At 53.0% G+C, this 15,729-nt stretch overlaps 1 protein-coding gene across 1 annotated transcript in view; it reads left to right on the forward strand.

Moving 5' to 3' along the window:
- Positions 1-6: 6 nt before the first annotated feature.
- The window catches only part of SKI (v-ski avian sarcoma viral oncogene homolog), a 77,100-nt gene continuing 61,377 nt past the window's right edge, over positions 7-15,729 (forward strand). Inside the window, exon 1 of the mRNA XM_006871729.1 lies at positions 7-1,001. Coding sequence (XP_006871791.1) covers positions 27-1,001 — 975 coding nt within the window. The 5' untranslated portion in view covers positions 7-26. The remainder of the gene's footprint in view (positions 1,002-15,729) is intronic.

Genomic DNA, 15,729 nt, shown 5'->3' on the forward strand with positions numbered 1-15,729 from the left:
AGCGGCCCGGCGAGCCAGAGCGCACCATGGAGGCGGCGGCGGGCAGCCGCGGGGGCTTCCAGCCGCACCCCGGGTTGCAGAAGACGCTGGAGCAGTTCCACTTGAGCTCCATGAGCTCGCTGGGCGGCCCGGCAGCCTTCTCGGCGCGCTGGGCGCAGGAGGTGTACAAGAAGGAGAGCGCTAAGGAGGCGGGCGCGGCCGCGGTGCAGGCGGCGGTGCAGGCGGCTGCCGAGCCGCCGCCCGTGCTGCACCTGCCAGCCATCCAGCCACCACCTCCCGTGCTGCCCGGTCCTTTCTTTATGCCGTCGGATCGCTCCACGGAGCGCTGCGAGACCGTGCTAGAGGGCGAGACCATCTCGTGCTTCGTGGTGGGCGGCGAGAAGCGTCTGTGCCTGCCACAGATCCTCAATTCGGTGCTGCGGGACTTCTCGCTGCAGCAGATCAACTCGGTGTGCGACGAGCTGCACATCTACTGCTCACGCTGCACGGCCGACCAGCTGGAGATCCTCAAAGTCATGGGCATCTTGCCCTTCTCGGCGCCCTCCTGCGGGCTCATCACTAAGACTGACGCCGAGCGCCTGTGCAACGCGCTGCTCTACGGCGGCGCCTTCCCACCACCCTGCAAGAAGGAGCTGCCGGGCACCGGCGCTTTAGCGCTGGGCCTGGAGCTCAGCGAGCGCAGCTTCAGGGTGTACCACGAGTGCTTCGGCAAGTGCAAGGGGCTGCTGGTGCCTGAGCTTTACAGCAGCCCGAGTGCCGCCTGCATCCAGTGCCTCGACTGCCGCCTCATGTATCCGCCGCACAAGTTCGTGGTGCACTCGCACAAAGCGCTGGAGAACCGGACTTGCCACTGGGGCTTCGACTCGGCTAACTGGCGGGCCTACATCCTGCTGAGCCAGGACTACACGGGCAAGGAGGAGCAGGCGCGCCTGGGCCGCTGCCTGGACGATGTCAAGGAGAAGTTCGACTACGGCAACAAGTACAAGCGACGGGTGCCTCGGGTGAGTGCTGGGTCTTTGTCTGTGGGGGCTGGGCAGGGGCCTCTGTGTGGCCTGGGATCAAGGCATGCCCACCATTTCCTGAGGCTTAAAGTTGATTTGGTTTTAATTAAACGAAGGGGGAAATGTCAGCATGGGGGCCATGTGGCAGCAGAGCCAGTTGCCAGAGAGTCCACCTGAGTTTCATTGTGACCTCTATAGGGAGAGTGGTTGAAGCTGGAGGCAGCCTTTGGCCTGTGAGGCATCCACAAGCCTGAAAGGGATGCTGGTGGGTGGGGAGTTAGGTTAGGGTGTCAGGGTGGGGACGAAGGCCTTGTCAGGCCACCCTAGGGACGCTCAACCTCTGTCCTCAACAGTCAGTGCCTCAGCTGGGGATTCAGTTGATCATCAGAGTCTCTCTTTTGGAATCTTGGGAAACACACACAAAAATAAAGCCAGGTGTTTGGCCCTGTGGCAGGCAGCCGAGACTTGGTGACTCCAGGCTTGTGCCTTGGTCTCTTTGGGTTGCCAATGCACACCCCGAGCCCCCTGCAGGCTGAGAGCCTCAGCCCCTGGCTCAGGGCCTAGTCGTGGGCACCACCAGCGGCTGCCTGGGGCGCCCAGCTCTGTGTCTAGAGTCTTGCAAATGCATCCTTGATTTGTTTTGGACGCATTCCACTCAGTTCTTTCTTTTTTCTTTCTGAAATGCTAAGGATGCAGAGCCACTGCCCCTCCACCCTCCTCCCCCTTCAGCCTAGGGTGGGGTGGGGCATGAGATCTGGTTGCCACTCCTGGGGGGCCCAGGCCTGATCCTTGGGGTCTTCAGGGCTCCTCATTCACCCCTCTTTCAGCACGTGCAACTTTCCTCTTCAAAATCCAGGCTTGTTAAATTGCACACACAGAACACTGTTCAGGCTCAGCTATTCTTGGGAAGCCTAATTAATTCAGCTATTGCATCAAACTTTTTTTCTGAATCTGTGAATAGATGCTCCAGCCCGCTTTGCTCTGGGCGCCCCTCCAGTGGAGTGTCAGAGCCGAGGGAAGGAGGGGGGCCGTGGGGGGTGAGGCTGTTGCCTCTGCCTGGAGGAGGTTGCAGTGCCTGAGTATGAGTGTGTATGCATGCACACACATTTGCGTTCACATGCACGTGTACATGCATGTGTGAGAGTGTGTGTTTTTTTGGTGGAATTTCTGCCATCAGTCAGGGCAGCATGGAGGTGGCAGGGTCCCAATGGCATCTTGAGGAGGGGGTGGCCATCAGGGCTACAGATATTGCTGAGCAGGTGGTCGGTTTCCTCCCTTTGGGTGGGTGTGATGGTTGCCCCGGTGACCTGGGGGCTTTTCCTGTGGCCAATGTGGTCTCTGAGGCAGCCAGGTGTGTCACTGATTGTGGTGTGTTCTGGTCTCCCGCAGTGGGGGCGCGTGCTGCTGGGTAATTTTTAGACCACTTATCTCCAGAGTGGGAGGGGAGGATCGTGTCTGGCAGGGTGTGTCTGTTTGTCAGACTCCAGGCTGAGGGTGTTTGTGGTCTTTCCGTTTCCTGGGCTGTGCTCTGGGCCTCTGTCACAGTTGCATTCCTGGGCCGAGGCGCCCTGTGGCCTCCCACCACTGCAATGGGCCCTGGTTCTGGACGTGGGAAGGCCTGGCCTCCCAACCACAGGGCCCGGCCTATTGGTGGTCACAGCAATGAGGTGCCGGGTCATGCATGCGTGTTCAAGCCCTTCCTTTCAGCAACTACCTCAGAGCTAGTCTGTCTCCTTTTTCTAGTCTCTCTTCCAAGCTGCGCGGAAATCACACTTCCTGAAGAAAAACACACATTTCCGAGTGGTAACTTAGGCATTGGTCTGTGTTGTAAGGAGTTGGGACCTCCAAGTCATGGGTAGCAGGTGTGACCTCGGCCCAGGACCGTGATTTTGTCTGACCCCAGTACATGCCTCCTTCTCAGCCATCCTCTTGACCCCTGGGCCCTGCTGCCTTGGGGCTTGGAGGTACTGCCTGTCTTCATGACTCCACGGTGCTTTACTCCCTTACCCTGGGATCTTGTACTTGGAGCTCTGCAGTATGTGGTCCTCTGCAGCTTCCCAAAGCGACCACAGTCTTGTCTGTTGACAATTCTGGGACCACCTAGGAAGGAGGCCTGGTTTGCAGGGTGGGGTGCAGACCCAGTTACCCAGAGTCCACTTTCTCTGGAAGGCCCTGTGGGGCCCCTTTCTGGGTCCACCCTGGAGTACCGCTCTGCTTCGAATTGCTCCTCCCCCTTGTCTCGTTTGCAGTCTATTTGCAGAGTGTGTCTGGATTGTCTGGCTTCCTCTGTCACTTATTTTAATATTTTTGATCCTTCGAGGAGGACCGGAGGGAACAAAGAATGCGTTATAGTTCATTCTTGTTGGGGTGCTGTTCCTGGCAGCGCCTCCAGCTTCTGGGAGACTCCAAGTGGGCTGGTGGTGCTGTGGGCCTCACTGTGGGCCTAGCCCCACGTCCTCTCTGACTTCTCTTCATCCAGGCCCAGAGCTTGGCAGCCCTGCCCAGTCACCAGTCGGTAGGGAGGGAGGTGGGTGACTTCCCTGGTCTCTCTGAGCAGCCAACCGAATCTGTTCATCCGGCTTTGCTGTTGGTCCAGCCAGTGGTAGAGTCGTGGTTCCTGTGGTTGCCCCAGCATGGAGCTGGGCACGGGCCAGGGTGCCAGGCAGTGCTCCGGAAACCCCGGTGGTGGAAGGTATCCAGGTCCCCAGTCTGTCAGCAGTGCTGTGATGAGGTGACTGAGTTAGCTTCTTCCTTGGTGACACCTTTAATGTCATAAAGAGCCTGGGGGAGAGGAGGATGTGCTTGCCGCCCTTGGTGCTAGGGCTAGATGTGCAGCTTGCTGGGGCCCTGTAAGGCCTGGGGACTGGGGAGAGTCTTGGCTGTTGGTGAGTGTCCTGTCGGGAGCACACCGACTTCAGAATCACTCAGTCTCTCATCCTGAGTGGCCTTGTATCCTTGAGCAAGTTGCTTAACTTCTCTGGGCCCTGCTTTCCTCCTGTGTAGGATGGGGGAACATAGCAAGTGGGTGCTGTTGGTGCTTTTTTGTTTATCTTGTGTGACTATGTGTTAGCACAGGGGGCCATGGGCATGTCATTTTGCTGCTGGAAGCAGGGGACAGAGAGCTGGGAGCTTCCGTGTCCTCCCCACCCCATCCATTTTCTTCTGTCCCTTTGGCTCAGCCCCTTTCTCTTGGGTCTGTTGCAAGCTAAATTGGACTCAATTTTGAGTGGCATGGATTGCTGTCAGTCAGAAGGGAGACAGCTTTACCCCAACAGTGAAATTCCTGCTGCCGACTTGGCCCGCCGCCTGGTACTCGGCTCCCTGTCACCCAGGACTGCTCGCTGGGCAGCCAGCTGCTTCCCCTTCAGCCACTGACAAGGTGGCTTGGGCCCTCACGGGGACCTAAAATGGGGCCTGCTGCTTGCTCTTTGAAGCATTTTTTCCACTGTCTAAATTCCCAGATAGGAATCCTGGCCATTTTAGTTTATTGTACAGAAGCACTTCAGATGCTGGGGTTCTTGGGGCTAACGGTTGAGGGGAGTCCTTCACATAAAAAGTTGCATGTGTAGGTCAGAAGGTGTTGGTCAGTGAGAGTGGCTCTGGCAGGGTCTCTTGGAATTTCTAATGACACGGTGTGTACCGGGTCACTGGGGACGCCTTTCTTGGCACCCCTTCTTCAGAGTAAGGGGACCTGGGATGAGAACCAAATCTTGAGGGCCCTTCTGGGAAATGAGGGGCCTGGGCTCATGGCCCCCTCTCTGAGTATGCTGCGTTTTGACATTTTAAGCAAAAATCCCTATTGAAAGGATTGACGGGAATGGCTGCTGTTGTCTGCCATACTGCTCCCAGAATGTTCTGGTGAGGGGTTTGCCTGTGATGTCAGATGTGGGGTAACTAGAGGCATGTCTGTTGCACTGTCTGCTTTGCCTTCTCTTGTTAGTTACCATTGATTTGATGGGGACCCCATGTACAGCTGAACACGATGTAGCTGGTTCCGCACCACCTTCATAGAACAGTGTGTTGGCTCTACATGGGGTTGAACAGTGAGCCCCGCAGCTCCGGAGATGTGGATAAAGGATGGCATGGGTGCCCTGTTGGGTGGTGCTCTGAGGTTTGGCAGAAAGGTGGGGCCTGCGGGTCTGACTGAAGGTCACAAATGTGAGGGGCCACAGAATGGAAGCTGGCTGGTCTCCTTTAACAGGGAAAGTGGCAGCTTGCATGTGCCCTGAGACGACTCCTGGGTATGTGAATGATGGTGAAGGCTGCCCCACAGTGCTCACATCGGTGCCTGCCCCGTGGTACCTGTTTGAGCATCTTCTTGGCCTGGCCAGCTCACTTCTATATGTCTCTTCAGTGAATAAAGCCATATTTAGATGTCTCTCTCTCTCCCCTCCTGGTGTGGGGCACTGTAGGCTCACCACTGGATTACGAACTACAGGGTTGGTAGTTCAAACTGACCAGCGGCTTCTTGGAAACCCTATATAGGCTTGCTATGAGTTGGAACTGACTCGACAGCACTTAACAACAACTGATCTCTCTCTGGCACTGCCCAGACACATGACTGTACATCTCTTGGTTGTCCTACGAGCTTCTAAGATCCCTCTTGGGTTTGTGGGCCAGGCCCCTGTCCTCCTTGCATTCCTTCTTGTGCTGGCACCTTGCCCAGGGGCAGCACTTCTGTCCCCTGCTGCCCCTGAGAGCTCCTGGTCAGTCTTGTGCTGGCACCTTGCCCAGGGGCAGCACTTCTGTCCCCTGCTGCCCCTGAGAGCTCCTGGTCAGTCTGGATTGCTGAAGAATCAGGCCATTGACTCGAAGCGCCTTGGTTTCCCACCTCCCCCGCCCGTCTGTGTCATGTCTGTCTGCAGCGTTGAGCAAGGGCAGACAGGATATTGGCGTGAGGAAGTGTGGGCTCGGCTAGCTCTGCCTGGAGCTGGCGTGGGGGCAGCCCCATCAGATCTGCTCCGCACTGCCCCGCAACCCTGTTCCCTTAAGAGTTCCCATCCAGCATCTGGGCGGCAGGCAGGCAGGCAGACAGGAGGAGGAGGAGGAGGAAGTGGGTCGGGGCCCCTGTGCCCTACTGTCTGGCAGGAGGTGTCCGAGGCTGGGTGTCGCGCGGCCTCTCTGTGGCCTGGGGACTGTTACACAAGCAGTAATAATGTGTCTCTTTCTAAGGATTGCGAAAGTTTAGGGAGGATTTCTCCACTGAAAGAATTATGCAAGTTTCAACTGAAATGGTTTTTAAAAGTTTCTTTGTTTTGAGTCAAAATAGAGAGCCAGACCCTCCCCTCCCCCCGCCAAGGTTTGTGAGAGCTGAAAGAGGAGAAGAAAGCCCTGACTTCTCATTGAGGGCTCTTCCCTTCCCAACTCCTACTGGCTGCCTGGGAGCAGGAATGAGGATCTATTTGGATGAATTGTTCGGGTCAAATGAGATCATGGGATTGGAAAACGATTTGGCGACGTTGCTGTTTTTTATGTCTTGGCTCTTGACTTCATTGGTTGACTCAGAATGTTTTTGGGTGTATCAGAGAAAGGAGGTGAAGAGACAGGTCATTTCCGGGAGGTGTGATGGGGGGTGGGGGAGAGTGAAGAGAGGAGGTCATTTCCGGGCAGTATGACTTGGGGGGGGGGCGGAAAAAAGGGGGGAGTGATGGATGTCTCCATCAGCATCTCTGGTAGTGGAGGCTGGGTGTGTGGTACCTGGGGTCCTGCCAGCGTTGGCCACCCCTCACCACCTGTGTGTGATGTGTCACCTGACCTGACAGGATTCCTCTGACAGCCAGGTGCAGCTCCAGACACTTTGTTGGCAGTTCAGGTTGTAAAGTACATAGCACCTTCTGGGGATTGGGCACGTGATAGTCTTGAATATGGCGTTTCTGTGAGTGGAAGAGATGGTTCTAGAACAAGTTTGCTGGAGCAGTATGGTAGCCCGAACGAATGTTGCATTGTGTCGGGTGGGGTGCTCTTCCCTTGAGTGTGTATAACCTTGGGGTGGGCAGGGCGCTGGTTCCAGACCTGAAAGCTGGGGGCTGGCACCCTGGGGTGCTCCAGCTCTAGGAGTACTACACACCTAAAGGGCCAGGAGTTGTGTGGGATTTAAATGCAGCTGGGGGTGAAAATAGTGAAATCTGGTGGTGGGGGGACTCCGAGAGTTCCAGTCCCTCAGGAGGTGTGGATGTACGTTGGCTCCTTTTCCTGCTCACAGGAATGTGTCTTGAGTGCTGCTCGGGCCTCAGCTAGAGGTTCTGATTCCCATGAATGGTCCTCCTGCTTGTGTTAGCTGGGAATGGGGAGGGGACAGACGAGCATCGGAGCGTCACAGTGGGAAGCAGCGCCAGGCTGGGAATAGCCCGGGCTTGTCTTGGTATTTGGCCTTTTTGTCTACTCTGATCTGTGTTTTGACTCACAAAGATGGAAAGAATTCTGTTGACCCATGACTTCTAGGCACAGACCATCACTTAGAAAACCTGGCATGGCCTGCTGGGCGCTGCTCCTCCTGGGAGCCCCGCGAGGGTGGCCAGGAGTCAAGCAGCTGGGTCTGGCCACCTGAGGCCACCAGTTCCTGGACCCTGAGCATGGTGGTGGTGGTGGTGTGCTGTGGAGTCGGTTCCGACTCATAGCAACCTTGCATAGGGTTTCCGAGGCTGTAAATCTTTATGGGAGCAGAACGCCTCATCTTTCTCCAGTGGAACCGCTGACCTCGAGGTTAGCATCCCGACTTGTGACCACTATGCCACCACTCATGAATGACCTGCTGGCCATTTGGAGTCCTCCTTTGTCCAGACTTACTGTTATTGTTGTTGTCGCACAGTCCGTTCCGACTTGTGTCCACCCTGTGTAAGGTTTCTGAGGCTTTTTGGAATCAGAAAGCCTCTTGTTTCACCCAACAGAGTGGCTGATAGCTTCCAACTTTGTGGTTTGTAGTCCAGTGCTTGTCCTGTGGAACCACTCTCCCAAGACTTAGCTGTATTTTTTAAAAAGATTCTTTCTCATGTTGGCTTTCATGAAACTTTATTGTGGCAAAAATACACACAATAAAATATACATCGTTTCAGCCATGAATGCATAGGTACACTTTTGTAACATCCGTTACATTTAAGTTGTGCAGCTGATCACACTATCCTTTTCTGCATCACTCCACCACCACGAACATAAACTTGATGCCCCCTTAGCAGAAGCTCCCCTGTTCCCCGCTACCGTCCGCCCCGTAAAAAACCCCATTGCCATCCGACTTTACTGAAGCGCAGACTGCTACGTTGGTCTTACATAGAGCAGCTGATTCAAACCTCTGACTTTTTGGTTAACAGCCAAGCTCTTTAACCACTGCATCTCCAGGACTCCTTCTCCCCCCAGCTAACCGCTAATAATATTTGGCTTCTGTGTATGTGCTTGTTTCATTTAAGTGAGATTGTACAACATTTGTCCTTTTACAACAGCAAGTATTTTGTGTCGCATGCTGTTGTCTTGTCAGGATTTCCTTTCTCTTTAGGACTGAGTAGTATTCCATTGTGTGCTAGCAGTTCTTGATAGGTGAGAGAGGGGTTTGAAAAGCCTTTTCAGAGGCGGGGTAGAGGTATTGCCTGTGTACCTGTCATCTCTGGCGCTCTTCTGTGCTCTGAAGAAAACAGTTTATGGGGGTCCAGCTTCGGGCTTGGCTGGAGACTGCTCCCCTTCTGGTTCTCCCAGCCCTCAGCCCTCAACCCTCAGGGAGGCATTCATCGGTTGTGCTAACACTGTGCCTGGTCTGGTTACTCACAGAGGATCACTTCTTGTTGGGGTGGGAGTCCTGCTGTCTCGTTGGAGCTAAAGAGTGGCTGGCACTTGGGGGCCCCAGGTAGGGACCCCAAGACCATGTTCTGAGAGTATCAGAATGGTGGAGACAGGTGAAGTCTTTGTAACTCAAGGTGGCTGGATACAGGATGGGTTGGGGCCTGGGACCATCCTACTCTGGGACTTTGGGCGTGTGCTCGGTGCTCGAGCCCTGTGGTGCGGTGGCACATGAACAGTGGTGTCTCCTTGGCTAGGGTTTAATCCCTCCTGATGGTAGGTAGCAGGAGTCTGGGACATTGGGGAGTGTGTGAGGCGGGGACTGCCATCATTTCTACAACTTTCTGGAGGGCCAGCTGTAACCCACGCTATGGGGTAAACTGTGTCCTCGTAGGAGCAGTGGGCTGTATTCAGAGCACTGGAGGTTGAGCTGGTGCTCTTCCCTGCCAGTTCTGTGGGGTAGGGGCCCCCCGGGTCTCCCCTGCTGCCCTAGTGCATTCTGGGAGCTACTTTCAGAGGCAAGAACAGTTTTGGGAAGGAAGCGTTCTCCCAGGGAGTTGGGACTGGGGATCTGGAGTTGCATCCTGCCTTATACACTGTGGACCAGGAAGGAGCCTCACTGTCAGAGCCAGCAATGCCTGACACAAACGACCTATGGGAGCCAAGCCCAGACTCGTTCCCACCTGCCAGGACCTTTCACTGCATGGGACCTCCCAGCCACCCTGCACGGCCCTGTGCCTCTTGTGTGGTGCACTGTCTCTCACCCAGGGTTGGCCTTACATGTTCACTGTCATTGCCTTAGACTGGCCTGGCGGAAATGCGGGCTGCTAAGTGGCCATGACAATGGCACCGTCCTCTACCTCACTCATCTGTGGCTGCAGTCTTCTCACCGTCACACTTTTAATGTCCCTGGAGAGCTCTTGGCTTTATTCGTAAAACCAACAGTGACTATGCTTGAGTCCCCGACTCCATGGACGCCAGGAGGATGACATTTCAATTTCCTTGGAAGGTGGCTCCTCAGGCCTCCTCAGGGGTCTCCAGCCCCCTGTTGGCCTGCAGCTCCTACCGCCCAGCCCTGACACCCCACTTCTGGCAACTGTAGTTCTCTAGGTGCCCCATGTGCTGGCCTTGGACTCTGATGCCCTGAAACATCCCAGCCTGGAGCCCCTGTAGTTCAGTTTTTGTGGTGCTGGTACATTTCCTAGCCCACCCCTTGGACCTACCTACCTGGTGGTAGTGCCCCGAGATGCACTGTCCCTTCTGAGGCTGAGGCAGCTTGTGAGTGGCTCATATGTTCGGTTGAGGTCATCAGCAAGGAGGGTCAGGGTGCCACACTCACCTAACATGTCCCTGTCAGTGTCTCAGGTGGGCCTGGCCATGCCATGGTCATGTGTCCATGTGGACTAGCAGGAGCTCAAGAAGTGATTGTGTAAGGGCGCATCCAGAGTCTGCCAGGCTCCTGCCTCTGGGAGGTTGAGGCAGAGGAGTTGGGGGACACGTTGGTGAGGTACCAGCCTGGGGCAGGGAGAGAGCTGCCAGGAAAGCTGGCCCCTGTGGGGAGGGACGTTGCGTGGGGGGGCCTCCCAGGGACCTCCTGGTCAAGTCTCAACCTCCTCACGTGGACCTGTCCCTCTTTCTGTGGTGGACAAAGTCTTAAAGGCACAGGGAGAAATGTCATTGGTTCATAGGAGGGGGCTGCCTTGACCGGCCTTCCTCGAGCTTTCTGACCAGGTCTGGTTCCTTCACCATATTTGCCTGCCGCTTTCCCTACTTCCTGGTTTCAGAACTGTGTTGCCCAAACCATGGAAAAAAAAAAGATGCTCCCAAGTTGAATGATATGCAAATGTAGTCAATTAAGCGAGGGGATTTTAATTAGCAGTTTAAGTTCATGTGTGAAGTGCCTTGCCTTAATTACTTGACAGTTTTGTTGTAAATTTGCTAAGTTTTTTTTTGCAGAACTATCAAAACTGTGATTTTTTTTTTTTTTTTTTTTTAACATCCTTGTCTGCAGTGAGTGTCGCCTGCTAGCCTGACCCTGGTGCATCTTGTCTCCACTCAGGAGGCTCTTTACACTGTGAAAACGCGAGAGACCTTGTGACTGCCTCTCGCTGCTGCGCCTTCCAGCGTTCCCAGAGTGAGGCCAGGCGGGACCTGCATGGCTGTGCTACTGGGAACCTTCCTCCAGCCCATCTAGGTGTCAGAACCAGGATGGAAGTCTGGAAGTCCAGACTGGGTTTGGCCTCTAAGGACCAGTGGTCACAGTGTCCAGTCCTGGGACGTTGTGCCCACCCACTGGTGGAGACCAGAGCCTGGTGAGGGCCCAGGCCACACAGGGAAGAGAGGACCTGGAAGGACTGAGTGGACCGTAAAAGGAAAGCATTAACCAGACTGCAGGCACTTGTCAATTCAGTGGGATAAGCTGACAGGCCTCCGAAGGAGAACCTTGTAGTGAGGGGCCTGTGGTACTAGACTGGGTGTCTATGCCCCTGTGGACTGCTCCTGACCTTGGAGTCACAAGCAGCCCCTTGTTCGAGGGGCATGTCCTGACCCTCAGAACGCATGCATGTTCCACGGTGCTGGGGCCCGAGACTGTCTTTGCTCCCAGAGCCCTTTCTGCTCACTAGGCCTGGCCCCCGTCACCCCCTGCCTGCCATGATGTTCTGGTCTGCACACTGGGTGGCGAATGCATTTACAGTTGGCCCCTTGCTGGAATCCTCTTCCATTTTGAGGGGTATTGGCTTTAATTTATATGTCGCTGCTAAGTGCTGCTGATGGGGTTGCTTAGTTCACCCCTCCCTCATTTAATTACTTCACTGAAGTTAATGTCTCTAAGGAGATAGGTTTTATTTTCTCATTAAAATATTTCTTTGGTGATTTTAGCTGTTTCTCAATAAAGGGCTAGACTGCCTTCTCTGGGACATCTTGGTGACAGACTCTTACACCCTGGGTCTTCTTTGATGCTGGGCCCAGGACCTGGCAAGTTGGCATGCCACCAGAACGTGAAGCTATCTTGAGGCCCCGCCCACATAGACTCCTGAGATTTGGGCAGGCCCAGGGAAACTATGGCAGCCCAGTTCTGACATGACTGCTAATGGCCCAGACCCTTAAGGACGGAAGCTTTGAGTAACTCCACCAGGCAAAGAAGCATGATCAGTTGACATGCTTGCTGAGGCTAAGGGGACTATGGAATAGGGTGGTAGAAGAAGGTAATTCTGAAGGCCAGTTGTGACCACATGACCAGTTGCAGAAATGAGGGCTATACTTGTGAGTATTTCGTCCTTGTTTTATTATACATGTGTGTTTATGTGTCTGTAAAGGAGCTCTGGTAGCGTAGTGGTTACGAATTGGGCTGCTAACCTCAAGGTAAGCAGTTCGAAACCACCAGCTGCTCCGTGGGAGAAAAAGATGAGGCTTTCTGCTCCCATAAAGATTTACAGCCTTGGAAACCCTATACAGGGTTACTATGGGTCGGAACCAACTCGAGGGCACTTAACAACAACAAACAAACACATATATGAGGGGGCTTTAAAAAGTTTGTGGAAAACAGTTAAAAGGTAATGAAATTCTTCCATGAACATTTTGAAGCTCTTCGTATGTGTGTTTGTGTGTGTGTGGTGTTAAGTCATTGAGTTGGTTCCGACTGTATCGGGTTGCCAAGGGACGAACAGCTGTTGGGATTGAACTGCCAAATTTTCAGTTAGCAGTCTATTGCTTCTCTTACAGTGCCACGCCAGGATTCAGAGCTACCCAGTAGAGGGTTTCTGAGGCTGTAAATCTTGGCGGGAGCAGAAAACCTCATCTTTTTCCTACTTAGAAGCTCGTAGGCTCAATCTGCCAACCTTGTGGTTCGCAGTCCAGTGCTTATCGTACAGAGCTACCGCACTCCCCGTATGTATACACACACATCTACATGCACATACACATATGTAAATTAATTATTTTTGCTTTTCCCCCTCATACAGGGTGAAAACTGGGCTAGTTAGTATGTTTTTGGTTATAGTGTAGGCACGTTAATTGTATCATGTTAGGCAGGATTGTTGTTGTTGTTGTTAAGTGCCATCGAGTCGGGTCCGACCCATAGCGACCCTGTACAGGGTTTCCGAGGGTGTAAATCTTTACGGGAGTAGAAAGCCTCATCTTTCTCCCGCGGAGCGGCTGGTAGTTTCGAACCGCTGACCTTAAGGTTCGCAGCCCGATTCGTAACCACTACGCTAGGCAGGATAGAAGTGTACAATTTAAAATGTGTATAAGATGTTGACAAGGGGTGGACTGTGTTAGTTAAGTTTGTGTGTCAGAGTGGCTGGACCATGATTTTCAGAAATTTGACAGTCATGGAATGTAGTTTGGCAGTCATGTGACAGTGATTTGATTTGATGTGGTCAGCCAATCAGTTGTAAGGAAGTGTGGCCTGCATCCAATTTATATGAATGTACTTTCGGGCAAAGCTCACTAGAGTTGATTTTGACTCATAGTGACCCTGTATCGGGGTTTCTGAGGAATGACTGATGAACTTGAACTATTGATGTTGCAGTTCAAACTGACCTTGCAGTCTAGTACATTAACCCACAGTGCCACAGCAGAACTCCATTTAGCTTGCTCTTAATTCTGCATCTGGTCCATTGTCATCTGATTCCTCTGATTCTTGGGACTCATCAGCTTCCATAGCCGGGAGCTAGCAGCTGTCTTCTTAACCTGCTGAAATGAGATCCATCAGCCCTTGGAGCTGTGTGAGCCAGGAGAAGCCACCAGCCTGGCAGCAGACCCACAGAATTAGGACTTGTCAGCCTCTACAACCATGTGAGCTGTTTCCTTAAGATAAATCTTTCCATTTCTGTATGTTTCGTTGGTTTTTGTGTCTTTAGAGAATCCAGCGTCGTAACTAAGATGGTAGTGTACAGACCAACTTAGGCCTAGGTGGGAAAGCAGTAAGACAGCAGATGATTTTAAGGTGAGAGAGAGGATAAGCGAAGCAGCATGGGAAGGGGCCCCTGCCCCAGCACTGACTTCACAGGCTTGCCTCTTTGCACCCCCTCCTCCCTTTAGCCAGGTACTTTGCTACTCTGATCATCGGAGACTTTACTTTGGGGTGGGGCTCCTATGTTTTTTACGTCTGGTAAAAAAAAAAGTCTGGACCATATCACAGCTATTTTAATGAAAATGTTGGGAGTGAGGTGAGGGTGGCCTTTACCATCTTCCACCAGCCATTGGGAGTCTCCTTTTGTCCTTCTAGGGCACATGACTCCCTTCTCAGGCGTTTGAGCCTCAGTGCCCAAGGTGACAGGGCAGAGGTCCACACTGTTCCCAGACTCTGAGATGTCTCAGGTGCCAGGTTGAGGCTGGTACAGGTGACAGGAGAGTCATCATCTTTGGTGCTTGGATATGAGGTCCCAGGGGAGAGGATCTGTAAACCCTTCACAGCCACCCTGCATGCCTGGAGGTTTGGGGGGGTGGTGGGAGCTGACTGCCAGGATAGGGAAGGCAGATGGTCCTGTTTTTCTGTTCAGTTATGCAGACAACCCTGGGTTTTAGGGAATCTCGTGGCACCTGGGCCTACTTCCCTGTGACCACCTGTGTTGGCATTTCCTGCCAGCATTTTTCCCAATGTGTTTTGTGAAAAAGACCTGTTCTGAGGGCAGAGGTAGATGTCCCAGGAGTGGGCAGCTGCCCTAGCTTCGTTTGTACACACCAGCCTGGTCTCGTGCCAGCCTGCACCTGCCCCATCTGCATCTGCCACTCTGGCCACGTTCCCACCACCCCAGCCTCATTTCCACTTGCACTCACCACCCTGGCTTCTCCCTGCCACCTGGTCTTGTCCTCAATGTGGCCCTTGGAAGTCTGTCACTTCAGAGGGGGCATTAAGTCATTAAGTGTGCATTTCAGGAAGATAAAGAGCCTCCTACGGATTGGGCTGCGAACCTTAAGGTTGGCGGTTCGAAACTACCAGCCGCTCTGTGGGAGAAAGATGAGGCTTTCTACTCCCGTAAAGATTTACACCCTCGGAAACCCTGTACAGGGTCACTATGAGTCGGAACCGACTCGACGGCACTTAACAACAACAAAAAGCCATTAAGTCATATTATATTGCCACAAAGATGAACAATAGGTAATCAATACTACTAAATGTCCTATCAGTGTTTATATCTTCAATTCTCTCAGATGACTTAATTAAAGAAAAAACAAAACAAGAAAAGGTAAAATAATTAAAAAAAAAAAAATAGTGTATTTCAGGAGCTAAGTAGTCAGTCTCTGAGACTTTAACCATCAGATTCTGCCCAAACTCCCGTTTGCTGGGGAGTTCAGGTGGCTGCGTGTCCTTTTCTGGGCCCTGCAGTTCTGGCCCTGCGTCAGCAGCCCCATGGTGTTATGTCCCCTGTAAATTGCTGGTGGATCCAGAGGTTCCATCAAAGTGGTGCTTGGCTTCATTTGCCTCCCCTCACCCCTCAAATGGCTTCCTAGAGGTGTTTTTCCCAAGGAGAAGTGCCATGCCATGCATGCCATGCCATGCCATGCCACACCACACCACCTGTTACTCAGTTTTTCTCTCTCTTTCCTTGTCTGTTAGGGCTTTGACCTGGATCAAACTGATTCAGTCTTGGTCAACAAAGTGAAATCAGAATAGATCTGAATTTTTATAAAATTGGATAAAGTGGAATGATGGAACAGGAAAATTTATGAAGCCTTGGAATGGGAGACTGGAAAGAGGCATAGTTGAGGCCTTTCAGGAGCCTGATGCAAAAGATTGGATCGTTGGCAGGACTGTGGCGCATGACACACGTTCACAGCAATGCATCGTTCACCAGGTTTGAGCTGGGCACAGTGGTTTCCCATTCTGTTGTTTAAGAGAGTTGATTGCTAAGCAACACACATGCTGTCACTGTTTCCTAAGCGGGAAATTAAGTTTCTAGCAGGGAATTGACCTGTAATTTTTCCCATTCTGGCTGCTAGTCCAGTTCACCCACATTTT

The sequence above is a fragment of the Chrysochloris asiatica genome, unplaced genomic scaffold, assembly GCF_000296735.1.
Source record: "Chrysochloris asiatica unplaced genomic scaffold, ChrAsi1.0 scaffold00173, whole genome shotgun sequence".
In the NCBI taxonomy this organism is placed as follows: Eukaryota; Metazoa; Chordata; class Mammalia; order Afrosoricida; family Chrysochloridae; genus Chrysochloris; species Chrysochloris asiatica.